The 20,085-nt window shown below is 37.3% G+C and overlaps 1 protein-coding gene across 2 annotated transcripts in view; it reads right to left on the minus strand.

Moving 5' to 3' along the window:
- Positions 1–20,085, minus strand: part of EIPR1 (EARP complex and GARP complex interacting protein 1) — a 72,820-nt gene that overhangs the window by 32,880 nt on the left and 19,855 nt on the right. For both annotated transcript variants that reach the window (XM_064707672.1, XM_064707671.1), the window contains exon 4: positions 3,726–3,882. In XM_064707672.1, coding sequence (XP_064563742.1) covers positions 3,726–3,882 — 157 coding nt within the window. The remainder of the gene's footprint in view (positions 1–3,725; positions 3,883–20,085) is intronic.

Below are 20,085 nucleotides of genomic sequence, written 5' to 3' on the forward strand. Positions count from 1 at the left end.
CACTTGTTCCCCTCTCTTTGGAAGTAGATAGCTTAGTACTGAACAGGATCTACCCTATTTTATATCTGCCACCTTTGGAAAGCAAAAAGTAAGATGCTAAGCATTGAGAGGCAAGCCTGCTTCCAGCAGAATCAAGAGAAACTCCCTGCTGTGTTATGAATTCAAGATCTCACAGATTATACTTTCTCTTATGGTCTGTAGTATCTTCTTTCTCCAAGGACTATCCTGTCAAGTCTACTAACAAAAGAGTCTGCAGCAAAAACTGAGGGAGAACAGGAGGTTACTATTCTAAATACTAAAATACAAGTCTTCAGGGGTTTACCAGGCAAGAGGTCTAAGGATTCCTCCATGCTGCACTCAGAGGAATAATCAAAATCTCATTAACTGCTGTCCCATTTCCTTGGCCTCTCCTATACAGAAAGTACTTTGGACAGAACTGCTTCTTGCAAGATAACCAGTGGCAAGTTCCTTTAGTTGAATCTCACAACATTGCATAGACCAACATGCTTACTCTCATATGGCTTTAACTGTCTATGAATACATACACTTATCTACAGAAGGTATTTGTTGAAAAGACTTTTTTCTTTTTAAACACACAAATTTCTGTGTGTATCTGGGGTTTTCCACACTGAAAGTAATTCACCCAGGATTTTTGCACTTGAAATCCTTCCATTTTGGCTTACATGAGGAACAGCAGGCAGAGAATGAAAAAATCTTAGACTAGAATCAAACAGAACAATTAACAGGCCTATTTGTTGGCCTAATTTAAGCATCTGTTTAATTTTCTGAACTCTCTTCATGCCATACAAGAGTTTGAGTAAAAATGCTGATGAGTCCCAAATTCAAAGCTTGGAGTCACTAAACAACGTCAGATATTAAAAATGAAAGGTTATGCTTAATTTTTAAACACAGTAACTCATGCAATCTAGATAAAATGGAACCGTAGAAAAGCAAATTTCTTTTTCATTTTCCTGTAATGTCTTGGATATTAGATTTTTGCAAAGGTTTTGTTAAGACTAGGAAATTATTTCAATAGATCTTGAGTGGGAAGGGCATAGTGTTCAGTAACACAACAGTAAAGTTAAAGGTTTAGTCACAATCAATTAAAAACCCCCTTTTGGTCTTGGTTTACAAAAGAGAACTGGTATTAAGCATGTCTCTGCTGGTTTTTAGTGAAAAATTTCAGAGAAATTGGAGCACAGAATTCCATAAAGGAGATGAGAAAGGTAAAAAATGCAGAATCAGTTCTTAACATCAGCACAGAGTTGAACAAAACTAATTCCTGACACACCAGACCTAGAAAAAAATTCACCCCTTGTGTTTCTTAGTGCATGATACTAGAAACAAAAATCTGTGAGGTAAATTTCAGCTACCAGGCTTACCCTGAAAAAAGCATGATAAGGAAGGAAGTAAAGCAGGGTAAACATGAGAAAAACTACAAGCATGATAAGGAAGGAAGCAAAGCAGGGTAAACATGAGAAAAACTACAAGCAAATAAAGCCCTGAGGATGATGGTAGATGCTAGAATATATAACCAGTTGCATGTTCAAGATAGTTTTGCTTTTTTTCCTGATTTAAAATCAAAACTCAATTACTTATGATCTGCAACCAGATCCATAAATCTCATGAAGCATCTGTGCAATGGATACCAAGACACACAAAAAATATCTTGCTACAAGCTGCTATCTGGAGCCACTGTCACAAAGGTTGACACCAACATTACACGCTCCATCTCTAAACAGTACTGGCAACTCTGCCCACTCCTCCAGGCCCTGCATATAAAGATATGATAGAAGCCCAGTTTTTTATTTAATCTTTTTTAGCATGCATTCAGACTAATAATAGTCAAAATTAACTTTAAAAATGAAGCCTGTATCCAGTCATTCATGGCTGTATTCACACTGCTCCAGCATGGTGTGGATCATGTTTGCACTAAACTCGGATCCAGCATTCAGGCTGTGGTTTTCCAGGCAAAACATAAAGGGTATGTGTGCTCTAATGGCAAGGCAAATGACAGATCCTTCTTACTGCAAGTATATGGTGTAAGACCACCACTGATCTCACAGTGGTTGCGTACACCAGAACACTGGCCTTACATTGTGGTTTGAGAAGTGTTTATACTTTGCACTGACAAAAATGGCTTTTCTGATTCCTGTTTGGTTCCAGCAGCAACCAAATGGTTACTGTCTAAGGGCTTCATGTTTTTCTACACACTTAAGTAGTGTAATACAAAGAAATTTACCTTGCCATTTGCAGACAACACACCACTCATTGGGGTGTGGCCTTTATGTGACACATTTAGCACAAAAGGCCTAATTTACTCATTTATGAATTGTGTCCAATATGCATGAGAAGGGAATAGAAAAGTCTGCTCTAAAGCAAGATCCTCTAACTCAGCTGTGCTTTCCTGAGATGATTTGAGGAGTACTAATGCCAAGTATTCTCTTATTTTTAAATCTCCATGCATATATATACACAGGCACATAGGTAAAGGGCATTAAATAGCAGTAGATATTTGTAAGCACTAAGTACTGAACAAAATCAGATAGCAGATGACTGAAAACTGCTCATGAGCTTGTTATCAGCTGTTATTAGAGAAAAAACAAATTCTGGGCATTCATATAATTCATATAATAAAGCAGTTACATGCCTCCTATTCATCCTTTAGTGATCTAGCTACCATACAAAGTTCTGGCATTCCGGCATCTGACAGAAACTGATTATGGAAAATTAAAAGACAAAAAGCACAAAGCTCTAAAGATTAAAACAAACAACAAAATCTCTCCAATTTAGTAGGGAATATTAGTTATCAAAAAGTGTCCACAATAAAAAGTGAAATTAAATATTAAAATAATTACAAGGAGGACTACTCATATTAAAATATGCAGTAAAGAATTAAAGGATGCTACAATGAAGAAATTGAATACTCAGAAAACCTGTATGTTAGGAAAAAAGTCATCTATACATTTTGAACGCACTGATATGTCCTATCTTTTCAAGACCTGCCTAATAAATAGCATCTCCAATTTACCCTTTTTCTTTGGTTAAAATTTAATCTGCAAGGCTCAAACCAGACATCTGTGGCTAGAAATGGATGCTTAAAACTTCTGTGTCCTGCATCTGGTCAGGAAGCAGTGGGAACATGTCATATATCCACATCCATAAAGCACCAAACTTGCAAATACATAATGGACAAATTCAACTTCCTCTTAAATAACAGAAAGGGGAACAAACTTCTGTAATAATCTCTTGCTGTATTGCAGCTCTCCTTGTCTTGACTTATACAACAGATAAAGAGTAGTTACACAGGCATCATGTAACATAATGAATTCTTTTCCTTATAAAACAATAAATTACTCACACTAAATCAGTTGAGTAAAGACTAAAAAAGAAAAACTTACATGCAACATCAAATTTACATTCCAAAATATTCAAATTCTAAGTATTATACCTTTGTGCAACAAAGGCTTTAGATGGGGGCAGGTGGGGAAAAACACATTCAAGCAGTACACAGGCTGTTACTCCATATGTGCTTGCAGGACTTTAATATATGTTTTTAATCTATGAAACATCTGGGACTAAAAATCCAATTTATACTTTTTTTAGAAGATGGAATACTTTTAAGGTGCATAGCATAGTTTCTTCAATATAAATCTGCACAAAACTAACAGCATGGGTCTATCCTTTAGGCTTTTTCTAGAAATATAAAATATGCAGAATCCTACCAGGCCATATTGCCATGGGCTGTGTTGTCAAGGTGACAGAGTAGCTCCAGGGTTTGAGTGTTGCTTGATGAATCATCAGGGGATTCATGACTGCCTGATTCCAATTCCTTCGGCATCCTCCAAACAGCAGCACATGTCATGACTTTAGTGTCTGAAGCTAAGCAACAGAGAATAATGTCAACAGATCATTGTATGGGAGATGCATTTTGTACACACCGCACCAACATTTACACAAATCTATAAGCAATGCACATCTGCTGTTTGAAATATTTAAAAATCTTATACCAAGATGAATTCAAAGAATGCAGAAAGTGGCTACAGACGCAAACTTCAAGTCAGCAGTCAAGGTGCTGCAGAACTCATAATTAGCATGTATTTGACATGTGTCTTCCTGAACTAAAGCAAAATTAGGTGCTCATGAAAACTCTTTGGGACGCATGCTTTCCAAGTTTCATTCCCCATACTGATATTAATGAATATGACAAGTTACATTGCTTGATTCCTTAACAGTAAAGATACAGACATCATTTAAATACTTCTAACAGCTATCTCCAGTTTAATCCAGAGCGTTATCTCATATCCTTTACTACCAGCAACTGCTTATTGCAAAATTAGGTTTCCCAAGTAAGTATATGCCTCTAACCCCAGCAAACAAAAATGGCTTCCAAAAGACAAACTGAACTTACATGCATATAGCAAAGTATTACAGTGTATGAAAAACAAGGCAACTGTAGATTGAGCAGAAAATACCATATGGTCTGCACACATATGGCAGTGCCCATCACCCAATATAGCAATTTGTAGCAGTGCAGAATGGGAGGAGAGCAGAGCAGCAGTGCATATGTTCACACTGTTCCAGCCACTGGGGCAGGGTTCAGTGAGGATGAACAGGTCGGTGCGATTCACTCCAGCGGGAACAAAGGAACCAGCCACAGCCACGGTGAGCAAAAGCAGGGGGAGCAACTGCTGGCTGCAGGACGAGCTACAGGAGAAGTCCAGAGGACAAGCAGCAAGAAATTATACATCTTCTCTTCTGAGGTCATTTTACAGGCCCCTGTCTCCAAGTACATTTTAGATGATTTTAGTCAAGAGTGTCTGATTACAGAGCCATGAGCAAACACGACCAACTTCATCAGTGGAAGGAAACTGGCAGCAGCTGCATGTAATGAGAGTGTTTTCAAGAGGAAGCAAGGACACTGAAAAGTCCTTCTCAGGCTAAAATGATACTAACAGAGGAAAAAACCATGTATTATAAAGGTCACCAATCTGGATATTCTATATGGAAAAAGAGGCAGCCAAACAACACAGAATAGGACAAAAAGTAACTGATACATAGTAAGTCCTGAATACAAGAATGAAGAAATGTTTAAAATGCAGTCACATGAAATTTTAAAAAAAAAGGTCATTAGGTGAAACCTGGAGGGGAAAAAAAAAAGCCATTTCTGCAACAGGAAACAGGAATAGGAGGAAGACTTTATATGAATTCAGAACACACAATCCCTGGATATTTGATAGATTGTGCTAAGCACAAATTATATGTATGATGCACATAACTGTTCTGTTATTTGGATATACAAGTTGAATACAGTAAAAGGAGACCATACATCTAAAGATGATAGAAAATCCCTTATTTATTAACACTTAATTGAACTTTTGCTAAATGTAAAGCATACTAACTAAACGGCTATTTCCAAATCATTCCAGGCAAATTGTTTACTCTAGATCCACATGCCACTGAGGAAGAGAAGAAAGCAGCAGTGCATGGCTACCTTTCCTTAGGAAAGGGCAAACCAACACACAGTGTGCTCTGTACACCATGCAAGTAATAAATAACTTAAAGTGCAATATAGCTAAAAAAGGGGAGACTTATAAAATGTTTCAGTTCAATGTGACAGATCAGTAATGAACAGTTTCTGGTAGATTATAACTACTGAAAGGTCTGTACCATGCATATAAAGCATTTGCTTTTCCACTATCATTAAGATCATGGCAGAGAATCACAAAAGCAAATAATGGAAAACAAACTACATGCTCCTCAAGCCATCCTTCCTCTCCAGCACAGCACTGCGAGTCTTAGGAGAACTTTAAAATGTCACAAAGAAACTTAATATTCAGGAAACAGATTAAAAAAAAAAAAAGTACTCTGCACAAAACACTTTTGAATACACTGATAGGTCCTATATTCCCCAAGAATTACCTAATAAATATTACCTTTTTCTTTTTAGTTGAAATTTAACCTACAAGGTTTCAACTAGTAATCAGTGGTGAGCCCAATTCTTAAAATTTATGGTATGATTGATGACATAATTAAAAATGAAGAATCAACTATCACTTCTGAAGTAGCTTTGGGATGGAGGAGTGTAGTTTGGGTTAGCTTGGTTTGGAGGTTTTTTTGGATGTTTTTGGGGAATTTTTTTTGGGATGTTTTTTGTGGCTGAATTTTACACGCTAGCTAACAAATAGAAATTTTTATGCAGCCAGATTTTTAAAGGGATAGAGACTGATTTTAAGTATTGTTCACTTTTGATAAACTTAAAATTACTTCTACTAGAATATATGCAAATATAATGAGATTATGAAGGCCATCTTACATAGCAGGTATCTGAATACAGAAACCAAACAGGGACCCTTTCCATGGACCCCTTCCTTATCATGTTTGACATATCATGTTTTTGACAGCAATAGCCAACATGGATGTTTCATTATCCTGGTTCAGTTTCAATTCAGATTTCTCATTTGATTTATAAAAATCTGCTGTTATTCCACTTTTCTTAAAATTCTCTGATAATTGTGAAGCCCTGTAAAACTTGCATGATCACCACCTACACCATATTTTTTCTGACAAGTTACAACAGACCACACTCTTATGGTTTCAACTTTTCTTGCTAGTAGATGGCTAGGTGGTCCCAAAATTATTTCAAACTCTGGTTGGTAAAACATGGAGCATTAACATTTCAATGCCCTGCATCTGTTCAAGAAGCAGTGAGAACATGTCATATACACACACCCATAAAGCACCAAACTTTTAAATATACAATGGACAAATTTAGCTTTCTTCTGAATACCAGAAAAGAAAAGGAAACAAATCCCTGTAACAAACTCTGTAGTACTGAGCTCTCTTTGTCGTAAGCAAGAGAAATGAGTAATTACACAGGTACCATATAATATGAATCCTCATCCTTAACAAACAATAAATTACTTCCACATAGGCCAAATCAGTTGAGGGAAGACTGAAAATCAAAGACTGAAGTGCAATATCAAATTTATATTCCATAAAAAGATTGAAATTGCAAGTATTGCTGCTTTGTGCAGTAAAGGTTTTAGATGGAGGAAGGTGGGGAAAAACATTCTCAAGACATCTTTCCTCTAACCGCAGCACCACAATCTTAAAGACAGCCTTGAAATGGTATTTTAGATTCTTCAAACTGGAGTATTACCTTTTTGCACAATAAGATTTCCAGACTGAAAACCCTAAAACAATTAAACAACCATCATTTTGAAGACTGAATATGCATGTGTGTATATATACTGAGAGAAAAATCCCCCAGAAACTTGAGGTGATCCAGCCTCCTATAACACTTTGGTGGTTTGAAAACTGAAGTACAGGTTGGTGCAGAATTTCATATGCAGAATTTTGTGCAGTTCCATGCCTGTTTTACTTCACTGGGACTAGTGGTGGAAGATAAATTAAATTGCATGTCAGAAAGGTATAACACTAAAAGCCAACAAGAACAAAACTTTGACACTCAGCAAGACGTTATCCTCTGCTTTCAGCTGGGTTTGATGATGCTCACAGAAAGTGATACACCACTTTCCAGCTGCTGAATGTCCATCCATCTTGAACAACTGTATGCGCATTGCAAATATTCTAATTTTAAACTTTGGAGAAATTCTGGAATTAGATACACGGCTGAAATCTGTAGAATAAAGACTTTATTCAGAGCACTACTAACTTCTCCTTGGAGAGTTCTGACACTTCGTTAATTCCCAGATGTGTGACACCAAAATTGGAATTCCCAGAGCCGCCCAGAGAATTTTAGATGTGGCTGGCCTTAAGGAAGGCTTAATCTACCTTTATAAGGAACTTTTTAAAATATACCATTTTCTCTCTTGTAAAAGAGAGGGCAAATCTAAGTGCTGAGTCAAAGTGCCATTCTTCTGATAGATGAAGTGGAGTCTTTTCTGGGTCACAATTCCTCTTAATAGAATAACCACTAGCTACAAACCTACAAACACAAAATCCACAAACACAAACAGGAATTCTCACCACATTGAAATCTAAGTCCCACAAGCTTCCCATGGCCACATGAAAAGCTCACTAACAGTATACAGTATTTGTGGCATTACCCATATAGCCTTATTTCCCAAGTGATCATATGAAAATGTAAAAATCCAATGTTAGTAGGTAATTTCACTACCACCTCTGTAGTGCCAATGCTTATCTGAAATGCCTACAGGCAAAAAGAAACTCCAGGTTTTCCCATCTTTTACTATCTTCACATCACATTACTGCACATATGCATACAAAATGACAATGTTTTTATCTACCAGCTCTTACATTATCTCTTTAAAATGCTAAAAGACAAGTATGAAACTAATATTTAAATGGCAATGGCAGTTATTCTGTAAAAGAAAGAAAAACAAGGTAAAAACATGGTGTCTCTATGTCGTGCATCTATGCCTTCCTTTAGTTGAAAACCATTTTTTGCATCCCTGCTTCATATTGAAACAAGAATTTTTATTTGTCACAGCACCAATGCAGAAGAGAACAGATAAGGTTATGTTGAAGTTTTATCACTGAGTATATTAAGAAAAATGTTACAAGGTTTACTAAGCACTACTGAACTTTCACAGAGAGTAAGTCAAAGGTTTAAAGAAGGATGTCCCTCTGTATTCCTCACGCATTGTTCACATTAAATGATCCAGAAACGAGACAATGAACGATTGAATCTTTGTCATATTTATTCATCCTCATTCAAGAGGGGGAAATATTTGTTCCTTCTCATCCCTTATCAAATTCATCACACATCTTCAGTGTATTTTTGCTATGTACAGCTAAGGATGGAGTTAAATGTACTTGTTCCAACTACAACAATCCTCTGTTATGCACCATTTCCCCAAGTCCACCAATATTATATCCTGGGCAGAGGATAATATCTGCTAGAGTGACTGCACATAGTTTCATCTACCTAGTTCTGTTGAAATGATCCAGGCTTAAAACAGGCAAAACAGAATTTAAGGAATAAACAAGTAATCCCATACTTTGACAGCACTGAATTAGGAAGCAACTACACATTAAACTGGTAGCAAAAGGGGTACAGTAATCAAATGTAAGAAATAAACTTTGCTGAGTTCAAACTTTGTTGAGTTCAGCCAAAGCCTAAGAGATAATCATGGCTATAGAACATGAGGCCATCGTTGGTGCCTACTTTACAAGTTGAGCAAGCAAGAAAACCCTCTAGATACAGAGTGTGCAATTTGCAAAGGCTCACAACACGGTCAGTTAATACCAATTTTCCCTGCAGTACCAAAAGGACTTCTCAATGAGGACTATTTCCATGACAATTTTTAGCTTTATATTACCAGCTGTTTCCAACACAGAAAAAAAAGCAAAAGCTGTAGATTGGTGGGACATCCCATTTATTATGGGATTCCATTTATTATTATATCTTCATCCAAACACTGTTCCCCTTGGAGAACTGCTCCAACTTAAATTAAGAGTGAGAAATAAGCCTGGGGAAAAAATACCTGCCTGAAATTTAAAAATAACAAGAAGTTACTGACCAGAGTTCAAAAAGAAACACTGTAAGGTTAGCTACAGGTAGCTGTTACACCTTGATAAAGTTCCTTCACACACAACAAATCAATTCACTGCACTGCTGCTGCTGCTGCTGAACACGGTAGCCAGTAGACATCCCTTAAAAACAACACAATCATTTCTGTACTGGATGCAAAACTAAAAATCTGTGGATATAAGAACACTGCTAATTCCAGATGCAGTACAGTTGTTCAGGACACTGAAAGTCATTCCTGCTGCTGTAGAAAATTACAATTTTTTTATGAACTGGTAGTTTTTAAAGCTAGAAGGGATAGCCTATGTACTTCACATTGCTCTTGATTTCGCATCAGCAATTCCTACAGTTAAAGACTTGCAGAATGAAAGAAGTGAGCTTTAGCACATTTCCAGACTTAGACAGACAAACTTAAAATTTTAAGTAATTCAGAATTCTTATAAGGATTCCTTCAGAAAATGTCACAGACTGCAAAACTACAAAGAATACAACTGAACATCAGATACAATAAAATCTGTTTATACAGTCTTCTTAATTTATTCCCTTTAATAAATAAGTTTTTAAAAGGACTTAACATGCAACCTCAGTAAACATACTAAGAAACTAACTGATATCTGGACCACTGATGCAGTAAATCAGAAGAGCCAAACAAGAAATACACAGTCTAATTCGTCCCCAAAGCAAACCAAAAAAATCCCCAACAAAACCAAAGGCAAAAACCCCACCGGAAACTACTTTAGAGAGACTTTAATCAAATGTTACTAAAATAAATATGAAATACAAAAAATTCAAAGAATATATGGAATATAAAAAACCAAACCCTCAGTGGAAGTGTGGATACTAATCAATATTCTGCAGTTTCAGCAAATGAGGACTAAGTACATTTAGAAACACACCAAATCTGTTCTCCTTCCTGTTTTAGGTGTGGACAGATGCATGCTCAGGACTCACTAAAAGTCAGTATTACCCTTCACCCATGTTCACTCCCCGAAGCTGCTTCTGCAAAAGGGAAGCTACTACCTTTTGAAGTAAATACAGATATTAGAAAAAAATAAAGGAGAAACTTATTTTAAGAGGAATAATTAAAAATAATCATTATTATTTCACAACAAAGTTTAAAACATTACTTTAAGAAGTTAGCACCCCTCTTAAGCAAAGGGTTAAGTGGATATTACTATAATATAAAGGAAGTACAAGAAAAGAGTTCAGGGGACATTTACAGACATTACCACCTGCCCCTCCTACCCCTCCACTCTCATCCAACATATTCAATCCTTAATCCCAATTATACAGTCCACAATGGACAATGTTACAGTTCACTAGTGCTCAGTCATTCACCTTTCATGCTTCTGGCATCGCTCGCTGAATAAAGCCCACCATGCTGCTGCAGTCCTGACCTGTCAGAAGCTTCCAGCAAACCAGATATAGGTTCTTCACAGCCATATCATTTTACATACTACTTTAATCTTTATGTTCAATCATTCTTTATGGTCTTTCTTAATGAAAAACACGATCTATCAGCCTTGGTTGTTCTTCCTTCTCCCGAAATTCAAGACAATTATTGCTAGCCTCCCAGTCTCTTTATGAATAATTCTAAAAGATATTTCATATGTACATCAGTAATTTAATATTTTAAAGTTAATTCTTGATCACCAATAGCTATACACACCTGACTGCACTATCTACAAGAGCAATGTTTTCATATTTTTGCTGTCACTACTTCATTCCCCTGTGTTTAACCTTGAAACCTGAATGACAGTGCTTCCTACATCACTGCCTGCAGACATTCACACTAAAGCTGGAGGAGCTGAAGTATCAGTGCCTGACAGGGTTTGCTCTTTGATCAGCTCAGGTGGTGCAAAGCCAGCTGTCTGCGGTTATTCTGTTGCCCAGGGAACAACAACTGAAGTGTGTACTTCCTAAATCTGCACAGGAGGCCCTTCTGCAGCATTGCCACAGCAGCTCGTGCTGTGCGAGGCTCAAGTGGTGAAGCTGCTATAGCTACAGCCCAGCTGGTGCCCATTAGTGCTCTCAGTATGACAGGAACAAGCAGCAAGCACTCAGAACCCTCCTCCCTTCCACTGACAAACAGTCAGCACTCTTCCTTATCAATCAATGTGAACATGCTTCTTCAAGTTTAATAGAATTAAGAAATAAGAGCAAAATTACCAAGGTATGCATATTTTATTTGAAAAAATAATATGCCTTTCAGCATTTTTAATAAATTAATTTAAAAATGAACTGTATTCTGTTTATTCAACATCATGTCCTTCACAAGCAAAAAAAGATGGAAAATAGACCATTTGTTTTCTGGGTTAATAACTTCATCTTTTGTTTTAAAAGCCTGTGTAGTCCTTGATTTTACATTTTTTCTGAAATACAGAGGGTGAGATATATGTAGGAATAACGAGCCACAAGGAGTTTAATTTTTCTTTCCATAATTTAAATGCACTTTTTAGCTACCAAAAACCAGACATTGATTTTCAAAAAAACCCACCAAACAAAACAAAATAAAAACAAAACAAACCCACAAAACATGGAAACACAGCAGCTCACTCTTTATCCTAACAGTTATGTATGTTTGCATTGTACATACAGATGTCCAAGGAAGTTTTGAAAACCTGCCTGCTGCACACTAACACAGCTAGAACGATCCAAGAGTGTGCAAAGGCACGGGGTATGACATGGAGAGACAGGTAAACCCATCATTTTCTATGGAAGAACAGGAGACAGTGTGCAGAAAGCAGGCAGCCAAATTGGAAAAGGCATAATTGCACTTTTAAATAGTCTGATGCTTCTTATGCTATCCCAAGGCGATTTGAGACAATGTTTCAGCACAGATCTTTTTTGATGATATCCTCTGCAGACATACATCTGTTCGAGGGAGGTCAAAATTTACTGATGGCACGTTGGGAACTCTGCCATACGGGGACAGCCCAAGCAAAGAACGGCAACCATCGCTAGACCAGCGAGCTGAACTCTGCTCTTCAGGCAGCATTTGAGCGCAATAATGTAAAAGCTGTGAGAACCACACAAGCAAAAAGGCGTTGGCTAGCCATATAAAATCATTTGTGAGATTTAACTCTGTGCTGAGGAAAGCTGCACAGTACACCAATAAAACTTAATGAGGGACATTTACATGTTGACTTCTATCATCACAAAGGCGAGCAGAGCTGAACAGCGTTGTCCACATTGCTACTTTAACACACACAACAGTTGTCTCATGGAGCTACCATGGCAGCTGTCAGTGAGATAAGGCGAAATGAAACCAATACACTTAAATTCCCACTTCATATTTCAAAGTCTTAAAAACTGTACTCCTTAACAAGTTGATGGGAACTGCAGATCACTCACTCCCCTGCTGAACTGGGCACAGTTACATATTCAAGAGTACATCTATATAACCCCAAGCATTCCCATTTTACTCCTTAGGAGTTCCAAAGACAAATATAACTTTTGCAGTAATACAAATGCCACTCCATCCAATACGAGCAGTTCACCTGGCTGCCTCAAGCTTGACAAACCAAGTTGTAACCACTAGCTCAGCTGGAAAAGGCAGGTTCACCACCCCTTACATCAGCCTTCCATGGTCTCCACTTGGTACTTCCCCTCAATAGAAATTCAGATGTGTGGCCACAATCAACACACAGAAAATTTCTCCCAGCAATAACCTGAGATTCAAAGCTTAGATCTTGGAATCATAATCTGCTTGTATCTTTACATTAACTAGAAAATTTGGGTATCTAGCTTCCAGATGTGCTCACACATCAAAGAAAAGTAATTAGTAGAAGAAAATAATTATAAACAACTACTATCTAGATACATTATTTTGAGATACACTCAGTTTTCTGTTCATTAGGACAGTTACAAGTGCTACAATAAGAAAGGTATTTTTACTAATACAAGAGTAAGTTGTGGTTGGGATTTTTCTTAGTTCAAGATATCAACAACTAGCACATCCAAAAAGTCCAGAGAAAAAGACTAAATATTGTCCTACTCTAGTCAGTAGTTTTCTCAACTTGGGGCATTCAAACAACACATCATGTTATTAGTTGGCTGCTAATAACTACGCAGTTCTCATTTGTTTACATGTACCTCAGAAACACTGACAGGAGAGAAACGTCATGGCATTTTTTTATTGAACTCAAGTGGAGAAAGATACATAGCTCCTTCCTAAAAGGCTTATAATCTAATATATAAGGCATATAATCTATGAAAACATAACCAAATAGATACAAACCCAGAAATACCTTGGCAGTCAAACCTTCAGCTCAGGGATGGGATACAATTCCTTTGACCAAGTACCCCTTATGTTTATATCAAATACAGAGTCTTAGTGGTGTGTAGAATCTCCCTGGGATTGGAGGTATCGATCTTTAGGAGGGATGGATCAGGAAGCTGAGAGGGGACAATCACCTTTATAAACGTCAGCAACTAGAGTGCATGGAGCTGCCAGCTCAAATGAGAGATTATGGTTTAGGATTAGAATGTAGACCAAAGTGGCAAAACGCAGCTGGTGTCTGCTAGAAGGATGAAGCAAAGGATAACACCATCTTCTGACAATGAGAAGGAGTTTCCTTTGTCCTTGTGTAGGACTTTAATAAGTTCAGTGTCTAGCAGACAGGTCTTGGCTATCCTCAGGACTGAGGGATCCCAGGCTGCCAAGACCAGTGGAAAAGTCAAGTTCGGGAATATTTAAAGAAACTGGATCCTAGTAATGCATCCACAAGAACTGAGGAATGGCCAACATATTTATGAGGCCAGTTTCAATTAACTCTAAAAGGTCATGGTGCTGGAGAGAGGTTCCTAAGGACTTTGAGAAAGTAAATGGCATTCCTATATTTAAGATGAGCAAGAAGGATCTATACACTAGTCAGTCTCTCCTTAGTCCCCAGGAAGGTGACAGACCAAGAGAATCTGAAAAACATTTCTAAACATGAGGTGACGGGGACTACTCAGTAGAGATTTATGAAGGACATGTCAGACCTCATGTCTGACAAATATGATTGCATTCTGCAGTGAAAATTAAATTAAAAACAGGCTTGGTAAAAATGGGGAAAGCAGTTGATGTTCTTTACCTTTAACAAGCCTTAGGCCCACAACATCCTCATATACAAACTGAAGAACAGGAGGGTTGGGCTCAAAACTGGTTGAACTGTAATTCTCAAAGGGTTGTGGTCAGTGGCATAAAAGTCATCTGGAGCCAGTCACTACTGGTATGTCTCAGGAGCTGGCAGTGTGGCCAGCACTGTTCAGCATCTTCATTAATGACCTCACGGAACATCAGAGGGACAGAAACAGGCTGGAAAAACAAACCAACAGGTACCTCAAAGTTCAACAATGCACTGCAGAAAGGGCCCTGAAGGTCATGGTGACAGCAATTTGAGCATAAGGAACAGTGGAGAAGTGCTGTTAGTCTACTAGATGGCATCTGCACCCACAGTGGATATTATAAAACTATGCTGAACTGCAAAATAGTCTTCACAATATCAAAAAAGACAAAAATATTACCCTCAAATTCTCATACTTCCTGTAGCTGTCACTCACAAATTGCTGCAGTAGCAGAAATGTCCTAAGTTTTATGTCTAATGGTCAGAAACATTGATGCTTGCTTGATGACACACACATAAAAACACCTACCCCATACAAACAAAGGAAATAAGGCTGCAAACTATCACCTAGAATCAGGAGAAAAAATCCCAAACTAAAATAGTTCTCAAAACATTTTAACATGGCTTCATTAGAGGATATGCAGATAATAGAATATGCTACAGAATTTATGTCATCATATAACTACAATAACTCAAGATTTGCTACTTTATAAAAATGTATCATTTTTATAACTATTTAAGATATTGCTAGCACTTGAATTGTGATGGTGGTAAGTCAGCAAGAGGGGAAAAAAAAAAGATGAAATAAGAAAAAATCTTTATCATTCTCTTAATGGTATGAAGCAGAGATTCTCCCTTGGCCTCTCCAGCTTTCCAAGAAGGATTGGATAATGGAAAATGAAAGCAGGCTACCTTTTCATGGTAGAAAGAACATCTCAAAACATGGAATGCAAAAAGAGTGAGGTTGCAAAATGTCTTAACATTTACTGGAAGGAACTTGCAGAGTATACTTGGCTTCACTTGTATTATTTGGGAATAACTCTGAAATCTAATACAAAACTAGCCAAATACAGAGAAAAGCAAGCCTTTAACTTTCACTTATGCAACAAAATCGTTGCACAAGGATGCCTAAACACAAACTCTAAGAATTTACATGTTTCTGCAAAATGTTATTTACTGTAACAATAGCATTGACTGGAGATGGCAAAAAACACATTCTCTTGCAGTCTTCTATATTAGTGGATATCAATATTTGAAAATAGAGTTTAAAAACTATTTTGAATTAGAGACAGAAAAACACTTTTGTTCTAAGCGAAAAAATAATTTAAAAGGGGGAAGAGAATTAAACCTTCTAACAGTGAGAGAGCAGTCTGATAATTCAAGAGATTATCCCTCAATGACAGCACTAATTCAGAAGCATTTTATCCACTTTCTGCATTTAAAGCACTCTTTTCAATATCATGACCATTCTGTTATACTTGAATTTCTGTCATTTTCTCTCTTCCCTCTTCTGACACTCATTTTCTTTTGCTTCATACAAAAAAATGTTGCAATTATCCTGATAATCACTGTCAAATAAAGATGAGATCCTAAATCAAGGGATAACAAGGATCTATGCTTCACGTTAATTATATTATACATGGTCCATGGTCCCCCAGCTCTTACACTTTTCACTGTGCATCTGCTCTTGCACACTGGCTGAGGCACTACTGAGCTACCTACAGCAGCCTTACCTGCAAGTGAGATTATAGCACAGACTATGATACGACAGCTATGTTACCTCTCACCTGGACAAAACGCAATGCACATCTATGCACAGAGGCCTTCAAATTTGAACAGAATTAACATGGAACAATTTCTCAAGCTGTTCATCACTCGTGTAGCTTTTTTCATCATGTGGATCAGACAGGCAACCAATTCATTTAAAAGCTTACTGCAAACTACTTGTAAAGAAACACTCAAATTACATATAACAGTTAGAATTCCTAGGGAAAAAAAAACATTAAAAGAACATTAGGACATTTATTTCTTCTTTCAAACCATGGGAATAAATCTTCTGTAAATCCTACCACCACTGCTGAGAAGAGGGAATACTTAAAGACACATTCCACTTCCATGCCCATTTTAATGACTGTAGCATATCCCATGGCTGTACCAATGATTTCCCTACACAGAGTGCTTTCATTACAGCAAGGCAAAAGTGTCACCTGATGTCTTCAATACGAAGCAGATGAAGCATCACCAGCAGCATTATTTCCAGTATCCTTACTGATCAATCTTCTCTACAGAAAGTATTTTTTTTTAATACATGAGTTCACTGGGTGTAAGTGCAATGCACCAGGCAGCCATAACTCATTGTAGATTTATTGTTTTGAAATAATGGATTTTAAAGGCAAATTATTTTCAACAAAATTAAATACCAGTTTTGTGTTTGTATGCTCTGAATCCAGAAATGCAAGCTATATAACCACTGCACCAGGGCACCTATCTTGTTTGAAAGAATTGAAGTGAAAACCAGGATGTGTGTACACACATGCCTGCCTGCATGTGGAAATTTGCAGGTGACAGCTTCGTCCAGTCTCACTTCCTTTTGCCCTCTGGTGGCCTTATATGTCCCTACATGAAACACAAGTGCAGAACCTAATTTTGTAGGAGTTTAAAAATACATTTGAACAGGGACAACAATAAATGTGTTTCCACATATGCTTCCATAGATTTGAATAAGAATTTGAATTCTTAGGAGAAGCAGAGGCAAGTAGAAATGCAAAAGATGACAACAACATAGAAACTTACTAATTATGTTTTTAAATTTAGTTTTACCTCTTCCTAGTGAAAGGAATTAATCTAGCTTTATCTCATGGATTTAAAACAAAGATTATCTGAAAGGCCAAAGTTAAAACCAGAGGAAGCATTCCACTGTGAGCTCCTCAAAAAGCGTTATTAGAGTAACAGTGTCAAGTACCTTGTCTTGCAGACCTGACAGTTTCAGGTAATTTCATGCCATGGAAAAGGTGAGAATAGAAGGACTCAAAAGATGAGCTCTTCTGTTTACAAAAGTTAGTTAATGCATGTAGAGAAAAACAGTTCAAGCCATCCCAACATGATGTAATTACCACTCTAAAGTGGTAGTTACAGTTCAGGAAAAAGCTCTTTATATCAAGACTGACAGTTTTCTGGGCCTTGTGTGCAGCAGTAGATGAGGAAGTCAGCAAATCATCAGCATCCTTACGAAGGGCACTGAGAATAAAAGAGAAGTGATTGTTTCACAGCCCCAGGAAAACCTGATAAGCCTTTCTATGAACTCAGAAATCACCAAGCTGGCAAACAACTCCAGCTCATGATCTGATTCAGCATTCGGTACCTGAAAGCAGACAGAAAAGTAGTGCCTTCTTCAGAAGAAAGAACTAGTATGAATTAAGGAAATTATCACTGCTAGAAACTTAATTTTGCCTCAATGAGTGCGTGCACCTAATACCCAGTAATTAAACATTCTCTTCAAATTGAGCAGCATGAAGCTTTCACTTTAATTCATCAAGATTCTTTAGGAACCTCCACAACACCTACTAATCTTTATCACAACAAAACCACCCCGAGCACCATACACCGTAAAAACGCTATACAAAAAGGATAACTGTTTCAAAATATCCTCTTCTCTAGAAGGCTGAAATCAGCTCTAAAACAATTACTCAATTTTGTGGAATAAGCCACACAACAGGATCAGAGTATTATTGAGATCAGCAGAACAGAAATTCTTGACCAGATCTTCATACCATAATTTATTTCATATACACCTTTATCACATCCTTTTTCTGAAATCTTTTTCTCTAATTTCTGAAGTACTTGCATGTTTCTCTTCAATACATTCTCCAAAACAGTCTCTGTATTTTACAGAAGTCTGCAATGGAGAACTATGACAGGTATTTTTTTTTTTTTCGGCAACTTGCTTAAAATAATGTCAGGTACAGGTCTCCAGCCCTGAGGCCAGAAAGCACAATCAAATGAAAATTTTTGGAGGCTAAGTTAAAAGAAGGAGGCTACACTCCAACTACTCATGAATTTCTTGGACTACATTCTGGGCATTGTTGTCTGTAACTTGGCCCACGCCAAAACTGCTCAGGGAGCACCCTCACAGTTTAACAGTAGGCACTACTGCAAGTCAGCCCCTAGATCAATGCCATGGCCCTATTGTAAGGTTATACATGTATTGATGCATATGCCATGGTTCCAAGTTATTAGAATACATATATAACCTTACAATAGTCTAATATCCTGAGATTATTTATTTTACTCTACAGGTTACAATTTCCAGCAAAAAATTTCATTGTAGCAATGTTGCTGTAAAAAAACAATGACCAACCAATCAAATAAAAACAAAACCAAAAAAAAACCCAACAAACATGCAGCTAATTGATAGCAAAACCTGATTATTCAACATTAAGACTTGCACAGCCAGCAGGTTCTATCCCTCACAAACTAGCAGGTAAGGCTTGTTTTCTTAAATTGTTTTCAGTGTTGATACAGCTCTCACACACACTTTTCACATCAGCTTCCACCCTACCTGACATCATTAGAGTAAATCATTCCAAACATCAGACTTTAATGCTGTTATTTTTATCACCTATACTGTGACATACTAATTTTCAGGTTTTCAATTCATGTTTTCAACATAAAAGTATTCTCATGGTTGTGAAAATACCCTTGCAACCCAATTTACAATTGCATACAATCAGCATAACCATTCTGTTTAGTTCGCTGGCACAGTTTAAAACAGCTAAAAGAGAAGCTGAAGCCTCTAGACCACTGTTCATCTAACAGGAACAAAACTAAAAGTTAGATCCAACAATATGGATCTAACATCTTGGCAAATTATTTCACCAATCCTTTCAGTAAATGCCACAGAAAGGAAGAAAAACAGGAATATAGCAGAAGTTGCCACAGATAAAGAAGAAACAAAATGCAAAACAAGAGAAATGCTAATCAAAAACCAAAACATGCAGACATTTAACCACAACAATAGTTTTTTTTATGGACAGACAATCTCTGCTAACACCTAAGGGTGTTATCTCTAACATTTCTCAAGCCTCCCACTGACTGACTGCCCAAAAGCTATTTTACCACGTCACACTTCTTCGTGTTTTCACATATCCCTTAGCTGTTTTTGGGATCTCCTTATTTCTCCAACCCTACCATTGCCTTAATTTCCTCACTTTGTCTTTCAGTAAGTATTTCCCCTATTAGACAGGTGACAGCAACAGTACAATTGTCACAATTATGCTGTGAGACATGGTCCTTCACTCTCGCCCCTCCAAGCACATCTTTCTCCTGCACCCAGGGTAGCTGCATGCAATCACATCCCAAAAATTCACCTTTGCAGTAATGGAGACCACTACCAAGGGCTAACTGGAGATTCAGCAGGCAAACTATTTTCCACCTATGCAGAGTTTTCAGTCTGGATCA

This window comes from Zonotrichia leucophrys, chromosome 3 (genome assembly GCF_028769735.1).
Source record: "Zonotrichia leucophrys gambelii isolate GWCS_2022_RI chromosome 3, RI_Zleu_2.0, whole genome shotgun sequence".
NCBI lineage: Eukaryota > Metazoa > Chordata > Aves > Passeriformes > Passerellidae > Zonotrichia > Zonotrichia leucophrys.